At 34.7% G+C, this 26,000-nt stretch overlaps 1 protein-coding gene across 2 annotated transcripts in view; it reads right to left on the reverse strand.

Moving 5' to 3' along the window:
* Positions 1-6,386: 6,386 nt before the first annotated feature.
* LOC142337864 (transcription elongation factor SPT6-like) overlaps positions 6,387-26,000 on the reverse strand; it is a 61,918-nt gene continuing 42,304 nt past the window's right edge. For both annotated transcript variants that reach the window (XM_075387462.1, XM_075387463.1), the window contains 5 exons: positions 23,110-25,473; positions 18,010-18,321; positions 11,508-12,151; positions 11,140-11,317; positions 6,387-7,014 (listed from right to left, as the gene is read on the reverse strand). In XM_075387462.1, the coding sequence (XP_075243577.1) occupies positions 6,932-7,014; positions 11,140-11,317; positions 11,508-12,151; positions 18,010-18,321; positions 23,110-25,473 (3,581 nt within the window). In that variant the 3' untranslated portion in view covers positions 6,387-6,931. The remainder of the gene's footprint in view (positions 7,015-11,139; positions 11,318-11,507; positions 12,152-18,009; positions 18,322-23,109; positions 25,474-26,000) is intronic.

A 26,000-nucleotide genomic window follows, 5' to 3' on the forward strand; every position in this document is an offset into this window, starting at 1 on the left:
AAAAATGTTGTTTTAATAAATTAATTTCTTTTTCAAAATTGTCGTTCTTTACTTAAGGTTTTTAACCAAAAATGTAAATTTTGTTGTTTTTTCATTTTTCTATTTTTACATTTTTCAGTTTTGGAAGTTTTTTCTTGCAAAAATTTCAATTTAATTGTTTTCTTAAAAAAATGTTGTTTTACTAAAAAATTTATTTTCAAAAATGACGTTTTCTACATAAGGTAATTAGCCAAAAATGTAAATTTTGTTGTTTTTTATTTTTCTATTTTTACATTTCTGTTTTGGATTTTTTTTCATGTAAAATTTTCAATTTGATTGTTTTTTTATTAAAAAATGTTGTTTTACTAAAATAATTTTTTTTCAAAAATGTCATTTTTACATAAGGTTTCTTCTCAAAAATGTAAATTTCTTTGTTTTTTATTTTCCTGTTTTTACATTTTTCAGTTTTGGAAGTTTTTTTGTAAAATTTTCAATTTGATTTTTTTATTAAAAAATCTTTACTAAAATAATTTTTTTTTCAAAAATGACGTTTTTTACATAAGGTTTTTAGCCAAAAATGTAAATTTTGTTGTTTTTTATTTTTCTATTATTACATTTCTCAGTTTTGGACTTTTTTTCATGTAAAATTTTCAATTTAATTGTTTTTTATTAAAAAAAGTTTTACTAAAATAATTTTTTTTTCGAAAAGGTCGTTTTTTACATAAAGTTTTTAACCAAAAATGTAAATTGTGTTGTTTTTTAATTTTCTATTTTTACAATTTTCAGTTTTTGAAGTTTTTTCATGTAAAATTTTAATTTTATTCATTTTTTCATTAAAAATTGTTGTTTTACTAAAACAATTTTTTTTCAAAAAGGCCGTTTTTGTACATAAGGGGTTTAACCAAAAATGTATATTATGTTGTTTTTCTTTATTTATCTATTTTTTCCATTTTTCAGCTTTTGAAGTTTTTTCATTGTAAATGAAAAAACTTCAAAAATTGAAAAATGGAAAAAATAGATTAATAAAAAAAACAACACAATATACATTTTTCGTTAAACCCCTTATGTACAAAATCGGCATTTTTGAAAAAAAAATTGTTTCAGTAAAACAACAATTTTCAATGAAAAAAAGAATAAAATGAAAATTTTACATGAAAAAAACTTCAAAAACTGAAAAATGTAAAAATAGAAAAATAAAAAACATCAAAATTTACATTTTTTTGTTACATTTTTTAAAAAGATTTTTCTTTTATAAAGCATTTTTTTTCAAAGCAATAAAAAAACTAGTGGAAATGGTTTTCCACTTAAAAAATTTGTATATTTTATACTTAATGATATGTATCTATCTATATCTAAAATTTCTTAACCGAAAATTCTTCTTTAGAAAAACCAGGTGTTCTCTTATCAAAGGTTCCATGATTGGCAGAGTATTCGTGGTAAACAATTTTTGCTAGAGTCTGATGCGAAAATATCACTGCAATCGCTTTGCATCATCCAGTACAACAATTTACAATTTTGATTAAAAACCTTATGTAAAAAACGACCTTTTTGAAAAAAAAAATTATTTTAGTAATATTTTTAATAAAAAACAATTAAATTGAAAATTTTACATGAAAAAAAATCCAAACTGAGAAATGTAAAACTAGAAAAATAAAAAAAACAAAATTTACATTTTTGGCTAAAAACCTTATGTAAAAAGCGTCATTTATGAAAAAAAATTATTTTAGTAAAACAACATTTTTAATAAAAAACAATCAAATTTAAAATTTCACAAGAAAAAAACTTCCAAAACTGAAAAATGTAAAAATAGGAAAATAAATAACAACAAAATTTACATTTTTGATTAAGAACCTTATGTAAAAAACGACATTTTTGAAAAAAAAATTATTTTAGTACAACAACATTTTAAAAAAAAACAATCGAACTGAAAATTTAGCAAAAAAAACTTCAAAAACTGAAAAATGTAAACATAGAAAAATAAAAAACATCAAAATTTACATTTTTTTGTTAAAAATCTTATAAAAATTACATTTTTTAAAAAGATTTTTCTTTTGTGAAACATTTTTTTTTCAAAACAAAAAAACTAGTGGAAATGGTTTTCCACTTAAAAAAATTGTAAATTTTATACTTAATGATATGTATCTATCTATATCTAAAATTTCTTAACCGAAAATTCTTTTTTAGAAAAACCAGGTGTTATCAAAGGTTCCATGATTATGGCAGAGTATTCGTGGTAACAATTGTTGCTAGAGTCTGATGCGAAAATATCACTGCAATCGCTTTGCATCATCCAGTACCACAATGGATGTATTTTTGGTCAACTGAATTCGTCAAATTTTTCCTCACTACATGCCAAGTAAAGACTCAGTATCCATTTCAATCAACTCATATTTGTTTGTATCGCAGAAAGAGGATAAGAAAATGTTTTTAAGTTGCAACATTGTAATTTTGGCGTACAGGAGGATAAAGAACCCAACAATTATTGGTTCTTTATGTTCATTACGTGTCTTGCTCATTTCTACCTCAAAAATCTGGTCTTTCAGCTCATTCAGGGACTTAAAAAACCTGTTGTTAATAAACCTATCCACATGAAAACCTTCGAGATATTTTGTGGTCGTATGTCCGTAAGTCGACTACGGTCCATTATCTGAATTAAATATTAGTATCAAAGTATTAATTCAAAAGCATACATGAGCTTCAGGTTTTCTGAGTGTAAAACAGACTACTGCTTTGATAAAGTATGAAAAATCATATCGATACTGCTTTGATAAAGTATGAAAAATCATATTGCCATTAGTGTGGATTATATTTTGTTCACATTAGTTCAATGCGCCCATACAATGGCTGGATATCCGCAATTGTGGCAATCATACGAAGTAGTTGAACTACACTTTTTCTCAAAGAGGTCAGTGACCCACCTACATGGATGAGATCACCTAATTGTTCGTAATTTTGAAGATAGTAGGACGTAATTGTTGAACTAATATGATTAAACTGATGCATTTTTTGACTAATTTTAGACGACAGTAAATAATTCGTGACAAGTTTGTGCTCATAAAACCTATATCAAGCAGCGGAGAAGATTCATCATCACAAAAATACGATGTCTAAAGTTGATGTTTGTCAGGTCACTAAATAATTGGATTGTCGGGAAGAAATTTGATAAATACAGATGATGGCAAAATTGTCTAATTTATGATGTTTTGGATAAATATTTGATGAATTTTTGTTATTTCGTTTTCTATTTGGGCATTTTTAAAAACTCTAACAAATTGGGTGGCGTTTGGTTGTTCTTTGACGAGATATCTCCACTTTGTGGTAAGAATCGGTATTTTTCGGGAAGATTTGAGTGTTCGTTTGGCAATTACTGCGCAGTTTTTGCTAGACCTGGGTTCTTTTGGCAGGAACTACGAATTTTTGTTAACATAAGAATTGTGTATTTTTTGCTCAAAATGGTGTATTTCTGGACTAGAAACGGGTATTTTCGGGCTAGAATTGGTTCTTTTGGTACGAATTTGGTAATTTTTTCAACATTTTGCTGTTTTTGGCAATAATTGGATGTTTCGTGTCAAGAAGTGAGTGTTTGTTACCAATAAAGGTGTAATTTTGAGGATAGGTGTGTCTTTTTTCCCTTAAGAATTGGAATGTGTTATTGAGGGGTTATCTTGCTAATCCATTTCGTGTGAACAGTTTGGACATCATGCGGTGAGGTACGTCTTTGTAAATTGACATTTGTAAACTGTAATATGAGAAAACGTGAATGACCTAACTAATTTAATGTTAAGGCTATCTTGCTAATCCTCTTCGTGTAAACAGCTTAGGCATCATGCTGTGAAGTACGCCTGGGAAAATTGACATTAGTAAAGTGTAATGTGGGAAGGGGTCAATGACCTATCTAATTTGTTATTGAGGGATTATCTTGCTGGTCCACTCCGTGTGAACAGCGTGGGTATCAAGCTGTGAGGTACGTCTTTGCAAATTGACATTATCAAAGGGGAGCTGAATAAAGTAAGGGGAAAAAACAAATGATTGACATATCGTAAAAAGCCTTGAAATATGGAGCCACTGAAACTTATGTATAAACAAGAACAATAATTAAAATTTCACATTAAAAAATTTTAAAAACTGACAAATGAAAAGTGTCATTTTAAACTTAGTTTTTTTTTGGTTCCCAATTTCAAAAGAGGTATCTATTATTATTTTGAAACGTGCATTTCTGACATTTTTATCTAATCATGTAATCTGTACTCAGCAAATGATCTTCAAGTGCGACTTTTCTCTGATTTAAAAAGTAGTAAAACAAAAACAATAAATTACAAAACGATCACAAATACAATTAGAAATCACAAATACAATATATTATCAAAAAAATCAAGAGTCCAAATTCCGTATGCATAGGCTTTCTTCTCTGCACAGTGAAAGGTTTTTTGGTGTCGATTACGGATAGTTGCTACAATCCCAGTCAGTATCCAAGTTGTTGAGAAGTTTGGAATCTTTTGGACAACCAAGATCATCTAGATTCTCCACATCTTTACACAAGTATTTTAAGATGAGATTACACTTCTCCAACCCCTTTGCAAAGTATTCAGTTGTAGGTGAAAAATGTTGGTGAATGATTGATGACAACTCAGTATATTCCAGTTTTCCACTGTTCCAATTAATCCCATGTAAATTTTTAGTGTTCCACTTTGCTTGAAAAGTAGGTCTGTAGTCTTTGGGTGGGAGGAAACTGTATCCCAATACAATTCCGTCCTTGAAAACACCCAACTCCTTAACAATTTGCCCCTCCAAGCACTCAATATCAAACACAACGAGAGATATTCTTTTTTCTAGGTTAGATTATTAAAAAATGATTAGCAGTCTAGAATTTTGAATTAGATTTACTGTAAAAAGAATTACTAATTTTGGTAGTCACTTTTGGTGAATTGAGCAAAATATGGGATCTGGAAGCAACAAATAAGAAACTCTGGATGAATAAGGGTAACTGAATAAAATAAGGGGAAAGAAACAAATGATTGAAACATCTTAAACAAACCTCGAAATGTGGAGCCAATGAAACTTAAGTATTAACAAGAACAATAGGGAACAAAAAACTTCGTAGCCAATGAGATCTTATAAAAAATTTTTTTAAGACAACTAAAGTTGTGTAGAAAATGATTTATGCTAATCCCTTTCCTGTGAACAGCTTGGGTGTCATGCTGTGAGGTACGTCTTCGGAAATTGACATTAATAAAGTGTAATATGGTTGGGGGTCAATAACCTTACTGATTTGTTGTTAAGGCACTATCTTGCTAATCCTTTTCATGTGAACAGCTTGGGTGTCATGCTCTGAGGTACATTTTTGAAAATCACCTAAGCCGTACGTAATTGTAAATGAGTCATCCTATCTAATTTAAAATTAAAACATTACCTTGCTAATCCCCTTTGTGTGAACAGCTTGGGTATCATGCTGTGAGGTACATCTTTGGAAATTTACATTCTTAAAATGTAATTCGGTTGGGGGTCGATGACCTTATTAATTTGTTGTGAAGTCTCTATCTTGCTAATCCCCTTCGTGTGAACAGCTTGGGTGTCATGCTGTGAGGTACGTCTTTGGAAATTTACGTTATTAAAGTGTAACTTGGTAGGGGGTCGATGACCTTATTAATTTGTTGTGAAGTCTCTATCTTGCTAATCCCCTTCTTGTGAACAGCTTGGGTGTCATGCTGTGAGGTACGTCTTTGGAAATTTACATTATTAAAGTGTAATATGGGAAAGGGTCAATGACCTTACTGATTCGATGTTAAGGCACTGTCATGCTAATCCCCTTCGTGTGAACAGCTTGGGTATCATGCTGTGAGGTACATTTTTGAAAATTTACATTAGTAAAGTGCAATATGGGAATAGGTAATTGACCTTACTAATTTAATATTATGGGATTATCTTGCTAATCCCCCTCGCGTGAACAGCTTGTATCATGCTGTGAGGTACGTCTTTGGGATTTGAGGGAAAATGGGCTATACGTAATCTTTATACATAGGTACGTCTTTTTACACCCCCCTGTATTGCTCACGATATACTACTGATCTATGCTAGGCATGCTTTATAATTCTACTCATTTTTGTTACCTTTGATGGTTCGAGTGGATTCGGATCATTACTGGTTGCGGATTTGTTTCCTCTATTTCGTAGGATTCATTATCATCTTTCAATTTATATACATTTAAAAGAGTCTGAGACCAACAAGACAAAACGGACATATATTTCAAAAGTCACATGAAGCAGAATTTCCTCAACTAAGAATACTCTTGCCTACTAAAACAAAAGAATGTTCCTATGCCCCAAAAATTCAGACCCTTATGTATACTGGCAATGTACATAAACATGTGACAACAACAAATGACAACGTCGACGGTAATAAAAACCGCGAGATTTTGGAGCATTAAATTTGATTCACAATACGTTAAATGGATCAGGGGGTAATTTGAACATAACATTATTTGGATGTAACAGATAAGAATAAAGACTTAAAAGAGTTGTAATGATACTGTTTGAGTTCATTTATCATCTTGCAATATAAATAGCAGCCAATAGATCAAAGCCCCTATTACTTTGATTAGTTTAGCGTCTCATATTTGTTATATCATCTACGAAATCAGCGTTAAGTTCTATTGCAGTTTTAAGCACAAAAGAGTCAAAATAATCACAGTTTCGCTCATCGTTTGATAAGTTGTACAAAAAATCACACAACTCATGGCTCGTTCCCACTATATCAATTACCTTCCCTGTCAATAAGGCCCCTCAAAATAGTTATAATAATAAGAGTGCTGTAGATAGCAGTGCAGATAAGCCTGGTGCTATAAGGAGGAAAGAGCCCAAAATACAACTAGATACAACAACATTGTGTTCATTTAATATAATTTTTGAGGACACAGGACAAGCACAGTGGAAGTGAGCGACAACTTGTTGTACTACTATGAGTAGGTTGGCTGAGACATTTGGTGCTGCTGATGACTGTTGTAGCTTGACCTACTTGGTGTCATACTCCCATGATGTCCTAAACAAACAGGATATTGTTGTTGTTTTGGATTTGCTGCACTGCAGGGATTTACTATTGTCCCAGTCGTCTTATAGTAAAAAAAAATATTATACCGGTATTTCTGCACAGATTGCAGTCACAACATAATTGCCACATGCAGAGGTTGGTTTCGTGCGTCAAATCGTTTGTTGACAAATTTCCACATGAAACTCATTTATCGGTTCTTAAGACCCACTGCCGTATTAAAATTGACGTATTTTGCTATTGGGCATCAAATATATTGTGGTATTTGATGGTGCTGCGCTCAAGTCTCCAAAAAATGTTGCTTAATGGGACTCTCATAATGAAGCATATTCTAGGCCCTCACTAGGTAGGAAAATCGCACGAGCATTTGATCAATAAAATTTTTGATCAAAGTATCAATTATCACGCTGCATTGATTTTGTGTCATGATCTTGAACAACATATTCAAGATACTAAACTGAGAAATTTCTCTCTAAATTCATGGACTACAAAAATAAACAACTTTTACAAGAATCGGGATAGCAATGAAAATAGATCTCAAGACTAAAGGATGACTTCTCCGCTTGGAAAGAGCATCTGTATTTTAATCTCTTTTTGGGTGAGGCAACATTTTGTGCACGCTTCCGAGAGTCAGCAACAAAATCAAAAGAAAAATGTAACCCTATTCATAGTTTAAGACGTCGTCGTAATTATGGATTTCAAATCAACGTCTTAGGCAAAAGCGCATGTTAGCCACCCGAAAAAATTTGGAAATAGAATCGTAAAGGAAATAGCATTGGCGTTTTGAGAATTAAAATATAACGATATCAGAAATTATAATAAAAAAACTGTGGTAACAACGTTTGAAAATGCTTATCTGAACCCATTGTGAGCTGCAACTAAAACGGATCCAAGGAATTACTTCATCGACTCATTGCTTCACAGCACAGGTTCAGACGGAGACCAATTTAATATAGATGGCTTAGATGCTACAAAAACATAGTATGGAGAGAACTATCGTTGTCTTTGAAGCGACCCGATATTCCGTACACTCTTGTCACTTTTTGTCGATACTATCATTTTATCATCTGCTTCTGTTGGAAACCAAAAATCAAACTGATGGCTTCATCTTCAGTTATCAACAAGTAATGGCCCTTCAAAAAATGATATTATTGATAGTTCAATAGATCAGTGATCGGTTGGAAAACATCAAGAATTTTCATCAATAATTCATCTGTATTTTTCATTCTTTCGAAAAATTTAAGAGATATGAAATATTGCTTCAGAGCTATTTTCATAATATAACTTGACAGTTTTACCCCCACCTTGAGTATTCTGTCTTTTAGTATATCAAGAACATAGGTTTTAATTTGAGCAGAAATCGAGTCAACAGAATATTAGTTTTGTTTTGTAAAGCCTGCTCGAGGTATAATGGAAATTTCTTTTCTTGCATTCAAGTACTTTCATTATACCTCGAGCAGGCTTTACAAAACAAAACTAATATTCTGTTAATTTCAAAGACTCGATTTCTGCTCAAATTAAAACATATCCATGAAGACATATCAATGAAAACATATTTCGGTGTGGATGTGGACAAGCTTCGTAATTATGACAAAATTTTCGAAGGCGTATCTGAACTATTTCAACCGCAGTTCCAACGAGATGGATATGTGTTCTTGCAACTGTGCTAACTGTAAATATCAAAAAATATCAAACTGAAGTGACTGTTAAATTTGCTTTGGGAAAAAACTTCCCTTGGGTATTCCATAAATCTTGTTATTATTATTATTATATGTTCTTGATAGACTAGAACAGACATCAAGGTGGGTGTAAATTTGTCAAGTTACATAATGAACATGGCTCTTAAGCAAAACTCCATGATTTCGTTTTTCATTTCAATTTTAAAGTCTTCGGTTTCGAATTTCAAAAAAATTTCCCGCGTGAAAATTTTATAAACAAATAGAATTTGCGTGTTTAAGACTGTTCAATTCTTTCGTTTTTCAAAGCAATGCCAAAGCTTTTTTGTGATTTTTCGACTGTCGTAATTCATAGATTTCTCATTTTATCAAATGAACAAAACGGTTTGAGCTTGATTTCAAAATACGTAGAATTCAAAAACCAAATAGTTGAAAAATCTCATTAATGTTTCGTTTTTCGAAAACAGAGATTTTTTGTTTTTCGATTCTATTGATCAATTGACTTTTCATTTCCTCAATTAATTAAAAATCGTAAATTTTACGCGAGATGAATTTGACGCTTAAATAAACTGTGCTCAGATTTTTAAATTTTTATATAGACGCAAGAATACAGAAAACAGTGACAAAACTCAACACACATTTCTTTTTCAAAGTAACTGCATCCTGTACATTTTGGCAATTTTTCTTACCCCCAGGTACATGAACTCTTTAACTCTTGCATGAAAGGCCACAAATACTGGAACAGCCTAGATTGAAGTTTAATTTGACAATAGAAGTAATTGAGAATTAGAGGAAAAAAGTTTTTCCAATGTTTTTCGTTTTTCAAAGTAAATAATCTCATCTTTTGAATTTTGGAATTTCGTGAATCATAAACTCGTTAATGGTTTCATTAGTTCAAATTTTTTCAGAAATCAGCTCGAAGGTTATTCTGCTTGAAGAAACAATTGTTTTTCAATTTTTAAACCTTTTACATTTTCCGTATCTTGTACTCCATGACGTTTTTAATTCTTCAATTAACTAAAATTCCTTAAATGTTTGGGATTTGTTGAACATCTTAATCCATGAACTGTAAAAAACAAAGCGGCTAAATCAAATTTTCTGTGTAAGCTTAGAAAATGAACGGACTCTCATTCAGAACTTCAAAATTTCACGCATTTGCACAAATCAAACGTTTTGAGCAAAAAACCGCTTAAAGAGGACAGATTGTACTGTAAGTAGCTTTCTGGTACTATAGTGTATGATCCTCCATTCTTAAAAAAAATGGCTGAAAAATAAATGACGTATTGCTTCGCAGACTTAAAAACATACCCAGCAGATTGCCGGAAAATAGCTGCCGTTGATTCCCATAACTCTATTGGGATTGATAGAAAAGAAAATATCAACAAAAATTGATATTTGTACAATATTTTTAAGTGCAATTTATTTTGACGTCATTTCGTAGTTGAACATACTCCTGTCTCTCAGTGAGAGGCTACAGGGTCTAGTATCAATACCAATAAGCATTATAGATAGTAACTAAAACTTCAGTTTTACTTCAGTTAACTAGAACAAAGTTCAAGTACCGGGCATCTAAAAATGGGCTTTATGGGTTTATCCCGTTTCTATTTCTGACTTCGATTTTTTTTATACCGACTCTCTTCATTTTGAATTGCTTTGCTGAGCAGCTGCTGTTTAAAAGGACCTTGAGCAGAATGACAGAAGAGTGAAACTAGCCTAGAGAAGTCAAAAAGATTTCACGCAAAATGTCGAAAAAGCGGCAAAATGGGTAAGGCGAAAAGTTGGACGAAGTAAAAAAACATAGCAGGACAAGTCCTGACGTACAATTCAAAGAATTTTCATTGACTAAACAGAAAAACTAGACCTAGAATGGACTATGAGTGAATTGAGAAAACCATTTTAAAAAAATCAGATCAAAAAATAAGAAAAAAAAACAAAAAATCAATGTCAAAATGCCGCATGTGAACAAAAAAACCACTAGCGAGAAATGAAAATTCAATTCAAACAAAAAACTAGGCCTAAAATGGATTGGGAAAACCACTTAGAAAAAAATCCGATCCAAAAAATCGAAAAAACAGTAAAAATCAGAGTGAAATTGCCGCATGTGAACAAAAAACCACTACCGAGAAACCGAATTTTTGTTCAAACACCATTTTCTCACTACTTTAAAATTAGAGCGAAAAATATTCACGCCGCAAAACCACTCGCTTTTTCGCTCCATTTCCTGTTTCGGCGTGACCAAAATCACTACTCCAATTTGACTTCAAAAATCATGAAAATGTGTGAACAGATCTTAAAAAAAAAAAAAAAAAGACAGCGCCCCAATACAATTCAAATTCTTTGAATTGTAAAAATAGGAGCGCTATAATAGCCGGCTGAGATGAGGGCGGTTATTAAAAATGATTAACGCACATCTGACGTCATCAATGCGATCAAAATACCTTACCTGATGTAGATCTGGGTGTGTAACTGCCATGGTGCCCATGTGGTGTGTGATGTACAGGTGTGCGGAACCCTGGAGTGTCTCTGCCTCCTCCCCCTCCCCCTCCAGCGGTAATCAAAGGAGGTGAGATTGAAGATGGTCTGTGGTTGCTCGAGTCACGCATGGCTGAAGTGAAGTCACTCTGAAACGATTAAAATGTTCCATTGGTATTTCACGGTAAAACCCTTCTCGGTATAAAAACATCATCACCGTTAATCGATTATTAACGTATTTATTGACTGAGACTATTTGTACTCTTACATTCATATACCAGTCCACCAATCCTAGATTTCAGGACTTGAATTATGAAACGTAAAATTTGGTACACAAACCGAGTCATATCGCGGACTTGTCATTTGTCTGTTTCCATAGTCTGAATGCTGAGGTCTTCCACCACCCAATCCTCCGGGAGTTGGGTGGCTTGGCTGACTTAACCCAAATCCGTAATCCGTCTGAGCCGGGCCAGTCACATTCAACTCATTCTGTACTGGCTGTGGCGGAGGTTGGGGTCTCGGATCCCGGAAATGGACTTTGAACCAGCCCAGGAGTTTGTTCAAGTTATCGAATACCTTTCCTCGGTACTTGAACCCATTGGGTGTGATCGAAATGTACTCCCAAATAACAGTCTGTCTTGGCAGGTATACGATGGAAAAACAACCAGGCCGACTTACTGAGGGTGTTAAAAAGTAGGGAATCTTAGAAGGATTTGCCATTTTCTGTTGCAGAAGATCTCGCTCAATGATAGTTCTATCAGACTGCGGTTTACAGTAATACTTATACATTGAGATTTCGCGGACCAATAGCGCCATAGGTTTGATATATGTGGCAATCACTTCGTCCAAGTCCTCGAACTCTTGCTCGTTGATAACCAGAAGCTTTCCAAGTGAGAAACTGTTTTCCTGCTGTTGCTCCACGATCGAAATGTGCTGATAAATATCCTCATCCACCTTCCATGTGCATGTGAGATATCCGGCACCTAGAAGCACGCAACAATTTACGGTGGTTTTCATTATTTTGTTTTCCATGCATCATTAAACATACCCGGCAGATTGCCGGAAAATAGCCGCCGTTGATTCCAATAAGCATGATTGGGATTGAACGAATAGAATATATTGAAAAAAAAGATTTATGTACAAAAATATTTTTTAAGTCCGATTTATTTTGATGGCATTTTGTAGTTGAACATACTTCTGTTTCTTAGAGAGAGGCTACAGGGGCTACTATCAACACCAATAAGCATTAGAGGTGGTAACTAAGACTTATAGGAACGACGTTCAAATAGCGGGCATCTAAAATTGGGCTTTATGGGTTTATCCCGTTTCTATTTCTGACTTCAATTTTTTATACCGACTCTGTTCATTTTGAATTGCTTTGCTTAGCAACTGATGTTCAAAATCACTTTTAGCAGAATGAGAGAAGAGAGAAACTAGCCTAGAGAAGTCAAAAAGATTTCACGCAAAATGTCGAAAAAGCGGCAAAATGGTAAAGCGAAAAAAAGTTTGACGAAGTAAAAAAAACATAGCAGGACAAGTCCTGACGAACAATTCAAAGAATTTTCATTGACTAAACAGAAAAACTAGACCAAGAATGGACTATGAGTGAATTGAGAAAACCATTTTTAAAAAAATCAGATCATAAACTAAGAAAAAAAACAGAAAATCAATGTCAAAATGCCGCATGTGAACAAAAAAACCACTAGCAAGAAATGAAAATTCAATTCAAACAAAAAACTAGGTCCAGAATGAGCTGTGAATGGTTTGGGAAAACTGTTTAGGAAAAAATCCGATCCAAAAAATCGAATAAACAGTAAAAATCAGAGTGAAATTGCCGCATGTGAACAAAAAACCACTACCGAGAAACCGAATTTTTGTTCAAACACCGTTTTCTCACTCTACTTTAAAATTAGAGCGAAAAAAATTCACGCCGCAAAACCTCTCGCTTTTTCGCTCCATTTCCTGTTTCGGCGTGACCAAAATCACTACTCCAATTTGACTTCAAAAATCATGAAAATGTGTGAACAGATCTTAAAAAAAAACATAGCCGGAAGAATTCCGGAAGCGACTCGAAGCGTCAGAACTTCACTAACAAAACCGTAATTGCAACGGAAGCCACTACTTTTTGTATTAAATCATTAACTCACTACCACCCCAGGTATGCTCTAAAAATTGGTGAAACTTAAACAACTGTCAACAAGAGAAACAAAATGCAGCAAAATTTTATATTATGAAAACATTCAGTAACGTTAAAAAATCCAAAATATTTAAAGTGGCCAAAAACCTGATAGTCTGAAAAAGCTGACAAGGTTATCAAGAGCCCTCAAATCATTCATGAGTCTAATCTGAAAAAGATCGCGAAAGCAAACGGCAGATAATAATCTTAGAAATAAAGTTGAATCTTTTCAAAAAAGAAAGCTGAAATTTAAGAATAAGAAAACACCTGTAATTACACTTTTAATCACTGCGTTGAAGACACAAAACAACACACACCTGTTCCTTCTTGTACATAAGTTAGACAACATGATTTCATACTAAATCAAAAATAAAATTGATCATAGAAAAGACATAAGCAGCAGAATATTCCAAGGCAAAAAATCGTTTTAATTAATACCAAGACCGGAAGAAAGCTGTAGTAATTAGTCATAAGTAGAAATTTCGGAAAAAGCTTGCTATCAAACTCTCAGTACTGCCTTATGTTGAATGAAATCAATTGCAAACCAAAGAAATGACGAAAATCTAAGAAAAAGCTCAAATCATTCATTTTTTACAACTGAAAAATCAATATACCGAAAATAAATGTAGGTACCAGGACAAAACTAGAATGATACAAACTAGAATGTAAGTATGGGAACAATGTAAGGAACACCGTAACAAAAAGACATTCTTGATTTTTGAAAGTTGAAAATCAATTTAAAAAATTCAAGAAAAATTAATACCTTTCATTGTTCAGCATTCAAGACATAGAAAAGATAACTAGTCATCCGATACAAAGATCTATCCTCCCGAAGAGAACAAAAAATAGGAAAAAGCAGAATTCATAAATACGAAACATTGAAACATTTTGCAAAAAAAAATGTTCAAAGAACTTTTAGGTTAAGACTGCATTTATGAAAAAGTTTTAACTGTTTTTTCAAAACTTAAGGACAAAAATGATTGAATTTTTATTGAAACAAAATTAAACTCCCTCATGTTGCACAAAAAAACTATTTCTAGCAATTAAAACCAAATAACAGACAAAAACAGAAAAATAGGAAACAAAAACTACCAGAATCGGATTAGCATATGTACAATTTTATGAAACAAAATTACATCGAGGTAGCAAAAGGCGTTGAGTATAGGAAATATCAAAGAGAAGTTGCCTATTAACTGATTTTTGAGAAAAAGGCGGTTAAAAGATCCAAAAATGAAGAAATTAATATTAAAAAAGGTAAAAAATTAACTAAAAAATCAAGAATTATGTGCCAATTTTCAACTTGAAACGCATTTTCAGGCTCTACAAAACACTGTGGTATCAATTTCCGAGGTTGACATTTCAATATAGTATCGAATAAATTTTATTTCTACAGGAAACCAAATTAAAAGCAAAAAAATTGGGCCACTTAGACGAAAAAACGGCTAAAAACGGTCATCTATATGTGCAATTCAGTCAAAAACTACTTTTCAAAGTCAAAAAGTCATTCACTAAACGCAGCGCATGATCAAAAAACTTCTCTCGCTTAGCGAAAATCTGTTCACCAAGACAGCTTTTCTCACTTTCGCTTTTAGGTCAAAATGCCGCGTGAACAAATCTACTTCCTGTAAAAAAAAACATAGCCGGAAGAATTCCGGAAGCGACTCGAAGCGTATGAACTTGACAAAAACCCTAATTGCAGCTGAAACCATTACCTTTTTTAATAAACCATAAACTCATCCCCCCCGGTCTGATCTAAAAATTGGTGAAATTTAAACCACTGTCACCAAGAGAAACAAAATGCCGCAAAAATTTTTATTATTGAAAACGTTTGGTAAGGATAAGTGCAAAATAATTAGGATAGTCAAAACACTGATAGTCTCGAAAAGCTGACAACTATCAACTGCCCTCAAATAATTCATGATTCTAATCTCAAAAAGATCGCTAAAGCAAACGGCAGATAATAACTTAGAAACCAAATTAAATTTTTCAAAAAATAATGCTCAAAGTTAAGAATCAGAAAACTACTACAGTCAGATTTCTCATCACTGCAAATAAGACAAAAATAACATATACCTTTTTCTTCTTGTATATATGCTAGACAACATGATTTCAAATTAATTCAAAAATTAAAATGATCATAGAAAAGCAACCGAGTAATATTTAAAGGCAAAAAAATGTTTAAGAACAATACCAAGGTCGGAAAAAAATACAATAAAAAGTAATAAGTAGCAATTCTGGAAAAGGCTTTCTAGTAAACTCTTAGTACTGCCTTATGTTGAATGAAACCAATTGCAACCCAAAGAAATGACAAAAACCTAAGAAAAAGCCGAAATCATTAAATTTGTTAATAACTGAGAAAATCAATAAAAACGGTATAAATGTAGGTGCCAGGACAGAGCTAGAAAGATACAAGCTAGAATGTGAACAATATGGACACAATGTAAGGAACACCGTAACAAAGACTAATTCTTGATTTTTGAAAGTTCAAATCAAAGTTTAAAAGTTTTGAAAGTTTAAAAATCAAATTTAAAAAAATAAGAAAAACTAACACCAATTCATTTTTCAGCATTCGAGACAAAAAAAAATACAACGATACATCCGAGACAAAAATCTATCCTCCTGAACAGACCGAAAAAAAAGAAAAAGCAGAAATCAAACATACGAAATATTGAAACATTTTGCAAAAAAAAGTCAAAAATTTTTAGCACTGCATTTATAAAAAAATTTAACTGTTTTTCGAAAATTTAACGCTAAAAAATAATTGACATTTTTATTGAAACAAAATTAAAGCCCCTCATGTTGCACAAAAAGAATATTTCTGGTAATTAAAACCAAAATACAGACAAAAAACTGAGAAAAATAGGAAAAAAACTATACCAAAATCGGATTAGCATATGTACAATTTGATAAAACAAAATTACATCGAGGTAAAAAGAGGCATCGAGCATATGAATTGTCAACGGGAAGTTGCCATATTGAATGATTTTTGACAAAAAGACGGCTAAAAGATCCAAAAATGAAGAAAATAATAGGAAAAAAGCCAAAAATTAATTAAAAAATCAAAAAATTTATGTCAATTTTGAACTTGAAACGCGTTTTCAGGCTCTGCAAAGCACTGTGCTATTAATTTCTAAGGTTTACATTTCAATATAGCATCGAATAAAAATCATTTCTACAAAAAACCAAATTACAAGCAAAAAAAACGGGCCACTTAGACGAAAAAACGGCTAAAAACGGTTATCTATATGTGCCATTCAGTCAAAAACTACTTTTCAAAGTCAAAAAGTCATTCACTAAACGCAGCGCATGATCAAAAAACTTCTATCGCTCAGAAAAAATTAGTTCACACGGCAATTTTTCTCACTTTCGCTTTTAGGTCAAAACAGCGTCTGAACGAATAGGACTTCCGGTAAAAAAAAAAAAACCTTAAGAAAACCAATACTCCTCTTCGAGTCGTAAAAAAACCGAGAGAAAACCAATACTCCTCTTCGAGTCGTAAAAAAAGACAGCGCCCCAATACAATTCAAATTCTTTGAATTGTAAAAAAAAACACGTCCGCAATAATAGCCGGCTGAGAAGATGAGGGCGGCTATTAAAAAGTGACAGAAGCCATACATGAATTAGCCGATGCGAATCGAGGAAGAGTCTTGTTTTCAGTAAATAATGGATGCAAGGTAAGAGCTTTAACAAAATTTACCTTTGCTCGAAGGCCTGAACGCTAAAAAATAATTGACATTTTTATTGAAACAAAATTAAAGCCCCTCATGTTGCACAAAAAGAATATTTCTGGTAATTAAAACCAAAATACAGACAAAAAACTGAGAAAAATAGGAAAAAAACTATACCAAAATCGGATTAGCATATGTACAATTTGATAAAACAAAATTACATCGAGGTAAAAAGAGGCATCGAGCATATGAATTGTCAACGGGAAGTTGCCATATTGAATGATTTTTGACAAAAAGACGGCTAAAAGATCCAAAAATGAAGAAAATAATAGGAAAAAAGCCAAAAATTAATTAAAAAATCAAAAAATTTATGTCAATTTTGAACTTGAAACGCGTTTTCAGGCTCTGCAAAGCACTGTGCTATTAATTTCTAAGGTTTACATTTCAATATAGCATCGAATAAAAATCATTTCTACAAAAAACCAAATTACAAGCAAAAAAAACGGGCCACTTAGACGAAAAAACGGCTAAAAACGGTTATCTATATGTGCCATTCAGTCAAAAACTACTTTTCAAAGTCAAAAAGTCATTCACTAAACGCAGCGCATGATCAAAAAACTTCTATCGCTCAGAAAAAATTAGTTCACACGGCAATTTTTCTCACTTTCGCTTTTAGGTCAAAACAGCGTCTGAACGAATAGTACTTCCGGTAAAAAAAAAAAACCTTAAGAAAACCAATACTCCTCTTCGAGTCGTAAAAAAAACCGAGAGAAAACCAATACTCCTCTTCGAGTCGTAAAAAAAGACAGCGCCCCAATACAATTCAAATTCTTTGAATTGTAAAAAAAAACACGTCCGCAATAATAGCCGGCTGAGAAGATGAGGGCGGCTATTAAAAAGTGACAGAAGCCATACATGAATTAGCCGATGCGAATCGAGGAAGAGTCTTGTTTTCAGTAAATAATGGATGCAAGGTAAGAGCTTTAACAAAATTTACCTTTGCTCGAAGGCCTGAACAAACAGTCGCCTTGCTCTTGGAACTGAAGCCGTTTAATGCACTGCTCATAAGTTACATTCTCAAAGTTGGGGTGGACAATGACCCTCTTCATGTACTGCTTTTTCTTCTTCTCTTTCTCCGACTCTGCTTTGGCAACATCCTTATCGTAGTTCTCTTCAGTCTGGTCGTAGAATGGGTCTTTCGTTGGTGCATACTCGTGATGCTGATCAACCAAGTCGCTGGTTCTGCAAGTGAGAAAACATTTAAATGTGCTCACTTCCAGATCCCGAATTCTGGCGTATATCGTTTGACCTGGAACAAATAGATTGCAACATTTGATTTGATAATAAAATTTAGAAATTAATTGCAGCCGTAAAATTTCATAAAAATTACTTATCACCATTTAGCTGGCTCCATATAGCTTCTTTAACTCTTTGTTCTGATTTCTGCCTAACATTTGGAGCGCTTAGCAAAAATTCGAAAGAAAACTGTATTAAATGTAACGAATTTTAGTTACGAGCAAAAACCGCCAAAAACCACCATTTCCAAGAGGTGTCACATTCAATATCTTTTTAAACACGCGTTAAACTTGCACTTTTTCATAAAGTACCCATCTTAAAGTACCCATCGCTTCGGTAGAAAGGAAAGAATGAGACGACGCAAAATTAACATAACTTTTACATATTAGGACCAACAAGTTTTAGTAGGATCACGTTTCATTAGGATCAATAGAGACTTCCAGTAATTTGGAGCTCATTTAACGTGTAATAGAGTAAAGAGGTCGGCTGCACCTCTTAGCTGGATATATCGCGAAGATACGACCTTAGAGTTTAAGTTTAAACTTCGATATAAACAAAACTTTCTTACCTGATGTTGGGGAAGTAATTTTAATGAATAATGGCAACTCAAGTCAACCTAATCGTTGCTTCAAATTTGTTCATATCAAAAGTTCATCAGTGTATATAAACATTAAATTTGAGCAATTAAACCGACCTTCTCACCATCGGTGATGACCAAAATCAACTCGATTATCCTCCCTGTAGATACCAATGACATGCTCTCAGGTTAGGAGAACATTGTGTTAAGTGCAAAAAACTACACTAATACTTGCTATATACGGCAAGGGAAAACTTTTTCATACTTAATCTGTAAATTATCCATTATCAGTTTCTCTATATCTAGACGGTTTTGTTAACTATTATACTGATAGCGACTATAAATACCTGTGAATTTTTGTACTTTCAGGCCACTTTAAATTGAATTATAAATTAATAAAACTCTTTTTTCTCGTTCTCGAGACCACATCAATGGTGTTCAGACCAACGACTGACCAACAAATTCTGGATTTACAGAATGCAGAATCAGCTAGGGGATTATGTCGCGCAGAGAAGAAAGAGGACAAGATCAACAAGGATGGTCCTATAGTTGATTTACAAATAATCAATCTCTTTCTTAGTACGTGCGGGCAAGATGCAAGTATTAAACTTAGGAGCCCAATGAGTCTCATGAAATTAATAGACACTCCGTATAAAGAAATCAGATCGGCGATTCAAAATTAGGTTTCTCCTAAAGAAAGATTGATACCGACAGAGAGGACTAAACTCCTTTCCGTTGTCCGAGGCTTTGGAGAATCCGACGATGATTTTCTAGCGCGCCAAAGCTAAGAAACACGCTATTGTGTTTTCCATACACTACAAAGTGACCGAAACCGAGACGGAGTTGGTAAAAATGAAAATTATCTCAGGTGTGAGACCCTGAGGCAAAATTATTATTAGACGAATCAAACTCAACCAACAATAACTCTTTCTGAAACAAGAGAACGCCTACAGTTCAGAAGTCAAGCAATGTTTCTGCGAGTTCTTCAACAGGTAATAAAAAGCTTACAGTGAAAAATGTGGGCTAAAACTTCAAAAAGACCATCAGAAAATTCATTGGTAGAACAGGCAATGGTCACTTGTGTAATGAATGTGTCGGTAAGCCACACAGTAGTAAGCCAAGTCAGGCTTTGATCAAGAATTGTAACACCTAACACCTGTGAAGAGGTGGGACACTTTGCAAAAATGTGAAGAAGTAAAACCCAGCCTGGGTCAGGTACGCCCGACCAGCTCAACAACTTCTGCGCAGAAGAGGGTAAGTTGTATGGTGAAATATCTTCCAAAATGGATATGGAAAAGTACTCTACACGGGAAAACGTGTTTAACATGTCTGCGACATGGGAGTACATTACAGTAAAAGACTAAAATAAAAACGCAAGTTGATACCGATGCTGACAGTATTGTGATATCATCCTGCATTTCGACCGAGCTTGGTAAATCTCAATAAATGGGAAAATCAGACGATATGATCGTCATAAACTGACGCTACTGTGATCACTAACATGTTGAGTGGAACAGAAGTAAGTATAGGCAACAACAACTTGCAGCTGTGCAATTCGACAGAGAATTTGGACTAGTTGGGGGAGATATAGGACCCAAAGAAGGCATCAACACAGTGAGTGATGAAAAACTACCTGCAGTTAAAGGATACAAAGCACATGTCAAACTCATCCCGGGATCACAGCCGGTGTTTTGCACCGCTAAAAACATACCTCTACCTCTACAGAGTGAAACAAAAATTTGAGACAATGGTAGAACAGGTCAAGTTGGAGCTAGTGCAACCTGATGGGATCACAAAAGCATACCAAGTAGTTCGGCAGCGAAAAAAAATGGAGCTCTAAGACTATGCGTGGACCTGAAAGTTCAAATTACCGGAAAAGTTTTGGACGAAGATTATCCAATCCCAGACATGGAGAGCATATTCCATAAATGGTCGAGGATGCCATCGCAGGAATTGTTCAAGGTGTGCAGGCTTCCTTAGGTCTTGAATTCTTTACAAATCTTCCACATTTGCATCAAGTCAACTCTCAAACCAATCAAGGGTTTGGTCAGCTGTCAGGATGATTCACTGGTATACAGAACAATGAAAGAGAACTGCGACAAATGAATGCTTGCGGTCAAAATGGACTACACAAGAAGAATTTCACCATCAATGAACAGAAATCTAATTCCTAACTAATCTCAACTGTGAGTTTTCTTGTATACTCAGTTTCAACAGACGGAATAGCACCCATTCCCAAACAAATGGAGAAATACAGAAATGCAAAACCATCAAATCTGAAACAACTAGAGTCTTTGTCGGCTTAGAGAATTCTTATGGACGAAGGATACCAAACTTTGCTACAAAAATGCTATCTTTGAACGAAACTCGAAAAGAGATGAGCAATAGCTCTGATGATATTCGACTTCAATTGAAATTAGCACCCGGAGAGCACACCCCCCACACAGATTGAGCACACCAGATATTGATGACGACGATGACAATGATCGAGTCTGCTTTGCCCTCGAGAATATCTATTTTGTTCAATCCGACCTGATGATGCCGTCAGACAGAATTGAACTGGGATCGAATCGACTCTTCCAAGATGTCATCAAAAGAATAAAAATCGGAAACTGGGAAGTGCTCAGAAGCATAAAGAGATTTCGAACAACAAAGACGCCTTAACTATCCACAACCGAATCGTCTTTGGAGTTGTGCCTTCATTCCGCCAAAATTAAGACATGTGGTGATGGCCAAAGCTCATGAGACACACCCAGGTGAGAATGCAATTGAAAACAACAGTCCGTATGATAGCTTGGTGGCCCGGAATCAGTCAAGATGTTTTTCGATATGTTAGTAAAAGTAGGGAATGCTAAGAAAATATGCCTTGCTTGGGGAAAACATTATTTTGGCCAGAAGCAGAAATTTGGGAAAGACTCCAAATGTACTGATGTTACGTTAAAGACAAATATAATATCTTAGTGAAAGTAGATGCGAGATCAGGCTTGATAGAAGCCTTCCCTGCGGGAAAAAACTTCACAAACAGTCAAAAAGAGTCAAATCTTTGCTGCAAGATTGGGATACCAAAAACATCAGTATCAGAAAATGGTCCGAATTTGTAAGCGGTGACAGAAAACAGTGGTGTGAATAACTGGGGATCAAAGAGATGGAGCGAGGGGTCCAAACAGGTAAATGGGCTATCCAAGCCTGGAGTCCAAATCTGAATGTGTTAGTTGGCGCTTAGCAAAACTCCTGTGGAACTACTGCTAGGGTGGAAAATGAGACTTCCGGTAGTCACTGACTATGATCTGTTAAAACCACTCCTCTTCAATTCAACGGATCACCAACAGTTCCAGCTACCTTCATTATACGCAATGGAATAAACACTTCGTTTATCCAGTCAGATAATTGAAAGACACTGCATGTTAGCGACAACCAAAATGTACGGCAGGAAACTGATGACATTAGGATTGAATCTACCGCTCAGCAACCTACTGATTCACAACCTGAGTAGGGACAAGAGGCACAATAAAGACGTGGCAACACCCAACTCCACCGAAGAAACTTTATTAAGTGAAGGATATTACAACCAGAAAGATTCGAAGAAGCTATCCCTACAAACTTGCTTAAAAAAGGAGGGAGGATGTGATATATCGCGATGTTCAGAGTTTCAGTTCAAACTTTGATATAAACAAAACTTTCTTACCTAATGTTGGTGAAGTAATTTTATTGAATAATGGCTACTAAAGTAAACCGGATCGTTGCTTCCAATTTGTTAAAACCAAGTTCATCAGTGTATATAAAACTTAAATTTGAGCAATTAAACCGACCTTCTCATCATCGGTGATGACCACAAATCAACTCGATTATCCTCCCTGTAGATACCAATGACATGCTCTCAGGTTAGGAGAACATTAAGTTTAGTGCAAAAAACCACTAATACTTGCTATATACGGCAAGGGGAAAACTTTTTCATACTTAATCTGTAAATTATCCATTATCAGTTTCTCTATATCTAGACGGTTTTGTAAATTTTTATACTGATAGCGACTATAAATACCTGTTAAGTTTTGTACTTTTAGGCCATTTTAAATTGAACTATAAATTAATAAAACTCTTGTTTCTCGTGCTCGAGACCACGACATTAGCATAAGCTTCACTAAGTTTCACTTAGCTTGGTGGGAGGAACTGTAATGGTAGGAGCCTTATACAAATAGTGTATAGGACGGAAACATAGCAACTCACCAATGGCTACTTTTTCTCGGGGATCCTCCACAGGGTTGTCAGACATATATTTGATAGGAATAAACCCGTTCATTCCGTTTTCTAGCTTTACTCGAATGCCAGTCAGCCTACCAGTACACGCTCTCATATCAAAGTGATTCCATAAATCATCAATCGAATAAAAGTCTTCCATTTTACAGTAAGGACATCGCCAAGTTCCTTCTTCCGTTTTCTCAAAATACGAACTCCTGTGTTCTTTTTCTTCTTCATTCTCGGTTGCTGGCGGAATATACTCTTTAAACCCAATAACAGTAACCACGAGCAATTTCCCAATGAAAAGGGAATCCGGGTTATCTTTCGTCAACATTTCGAACCGAAGATACATCTGAATGTTGCTATCAGATTCTGGTGTGAATCGGATTCGATCTTTAAATGGGTTCGAAAGTTCCAAGCTGATGTCATATAGTGTAGTATTTTTCTTTCCGTAGCCTTGGCGGTCTAACTCATCAGCAAACGCATCGAGATCCAAATCTTTCAATTTATCAGAAGCTTCCATGATTTCCTCAACAGCTCTCGCGGTCCTCTGTTGGCCAATTTCGTCAGCATCAACGTCGTCGTACTCCAGCGCATCTACAGCCATTTTTCGCGCCCATTCATAAGTCTCAGGGTGGATTCTGGTCGAGTCCAAGGGGTCCAACCATGTCACTTCATCAGTACTATCTGGATCAAATGACTTCACGTCAATCTTTATGAACCCGGCACAATTTACAAACAACTTGGGACCCATTTGAACTTGAGTTACAAGGTGCGTTCGATTAGCTAGTTTTTGATTTTTCCTTGACAAAACTTGCAACAATGCAGACGCCTTCCTCGGTCCCAATCCACAAACAAACTGCAACATTGGCGCATAGTGAGGAAACTCTAAAGCACGATTTACATCCACGCCGATTTTGTTGACCATTGATACTAACTCGATCGTAAGAGCATCTACTAAGTCATCCTGAGGCACCAGGTCTTGCAGACGATGGAACTTGAAACTCAGAAGATCCGTCCTGTCATCAGCCATCTGACAAAACTCGGCCAGAGGATCTTGTAATCGTCGACCGGCCGAAATGGCACGACGTAACAAGTTTGGATAATCGGGAAATTCTTTAGTCCCTTTGTTTGACTTCTCAAATACTGTAGCTACATCATCGTTGATCAATTCCATTGCCACAACTGGGAAACTCATTTCATCTTCCAAACTTATCAACATTTTTTCCACATTCAAACCCAAAGTTTTGGCAACATAGGACGAGGTGCAAATAACACATACGTGTGGTCTAACTCGTTGAATGAAGTCGCTCAATGTTGACATCGCAACTGAGTTCAAGCCATTGCCTCTCTCGTCTCTCTCCCTGAAGCGCACCAAGTTGGGAATCCTCACGTAGTCTCGACAAACGCCATTCTTGTCCAAATAGGCCGCAAAACTGACTTCATTGAAAGCGTCACCGTGCCCTATGGCAACTACGCGAGCACCCGATTCATAATCATCGTCATCATCTGGCATGTTTGTTTTTCTATTGACTTTCGGATCCCACGGCTCGTAACTGATCAGTGTGTGAAGATAGATCACAGCCTCCCTTATCACATAATCCTGCGCTTCCTTCAGCAACTTCAGGCGCAGTTCAATTTCAAAAGTTGGGAACAGAAATTCCTCGACAGCCCGTTTAACAGCACGCTTTCTCAAATCGTTCCAATTGTTGACAACCTCTGAATAGGCATCCTGACAATACAGCTGACCTAAATCCTCGACATAGCCTTCCAAACCATACTGCGTAGAACTGCCTTTCACATCATCTCTGAATTTGAAGGTCATTGTTATCAGACCCTGACTTTCAGCATCGTGTAGTTTAAGGTAATCTCCATCTTTAAGCGTTCTAACTTCTTTTCCTTTCAGGTATTTCATGCTATAAAGCTGATGGTTTTCATCAATATCTCGCTGACCTTTCTTAGTCGGTTTTGAATTGATGCCGACTTTCTCTTCGTAACTCTTCCTAACAGATTTTCTGACTGAAGGATCGTGAGCCAGCTGCTGTGCAACCATGTAAACTGCGGCGTTGATCACCGCTTCTTTGCTGTCAAAAGCATCGCAGATCAATTCCAAAGCGATGTCTGATGGATATTGAGAACTGGTTGTCGGTTCGTGCTTTTGGTACTGGTCCATAACGTTCACTCCGAACTGTTCGGGTGACAGACCAAAAAGGTTGGCAAAGTTGAAAATTTTGTTTTTGATACAAATTTGGTACATTTGTTTCTTTTGAGGTTTTTTCTTCGTTGGTGGTTTTTCTGCTGGATCGTCGCCATTTTCCTTCGCTTTCTCCATTCTCTCAGCTTCAATCATGGCTAAAACATCACCACACTGAGTAAACATACCCGGCAGATTGCCGGAAAATAGCCGCCGTTGATTCCAATAAGCATGATTGGGATTGAAAGAATAGAAGATATTGAAAAAAAAAGATTTTTGTACAAAAACATTTTTTAAGTCCGATTTATTTTGATGGCATTTCGTAGTTGAACATAACGTACTTCTGTTTCTTAGAGAGCGGCTACAGGGGCTACTATCAATACCAATAAGCATTAGAGATGGTGACTAAGACTTATAGGAACGACGTTCAAATAGCGGGCATCTAAAATTGGGCTTTATGGGTTTATCCCGTTTCTACTACTGACTTCAAATTTTTTACTGACTCTGTTCATTTTGAATTGCTTTGCTGAGCAACTGCTGTTCAAAATCACTTTTAGCAGAATGAGAGAAGAGAGAAACTAGCCTAGAGAAGCCAAAAAGATATCACGCAAAATGTTGAAAAAGCGGCAAAATGAGGTAAAGCGAAACATTTTTCTATTCGACGAAGTAAAAAAACATAGCAGGA

This window comes from Convolutriloba macropyga, chromosome 4 (assembly GCF_964194025.1).
Source record: "Convolutriloba macropyga chromosome 4, txConMacr16.3, whole genome shotgun sequence".
In the NCBI taxonomy this organism is placed as follows: domain Eukaryota; kingdom Metazoa; phylum Xenacoelomorpha; order Acoela; family Convolutidae; genus Convolutriloba; species Convolutriloba macropyga.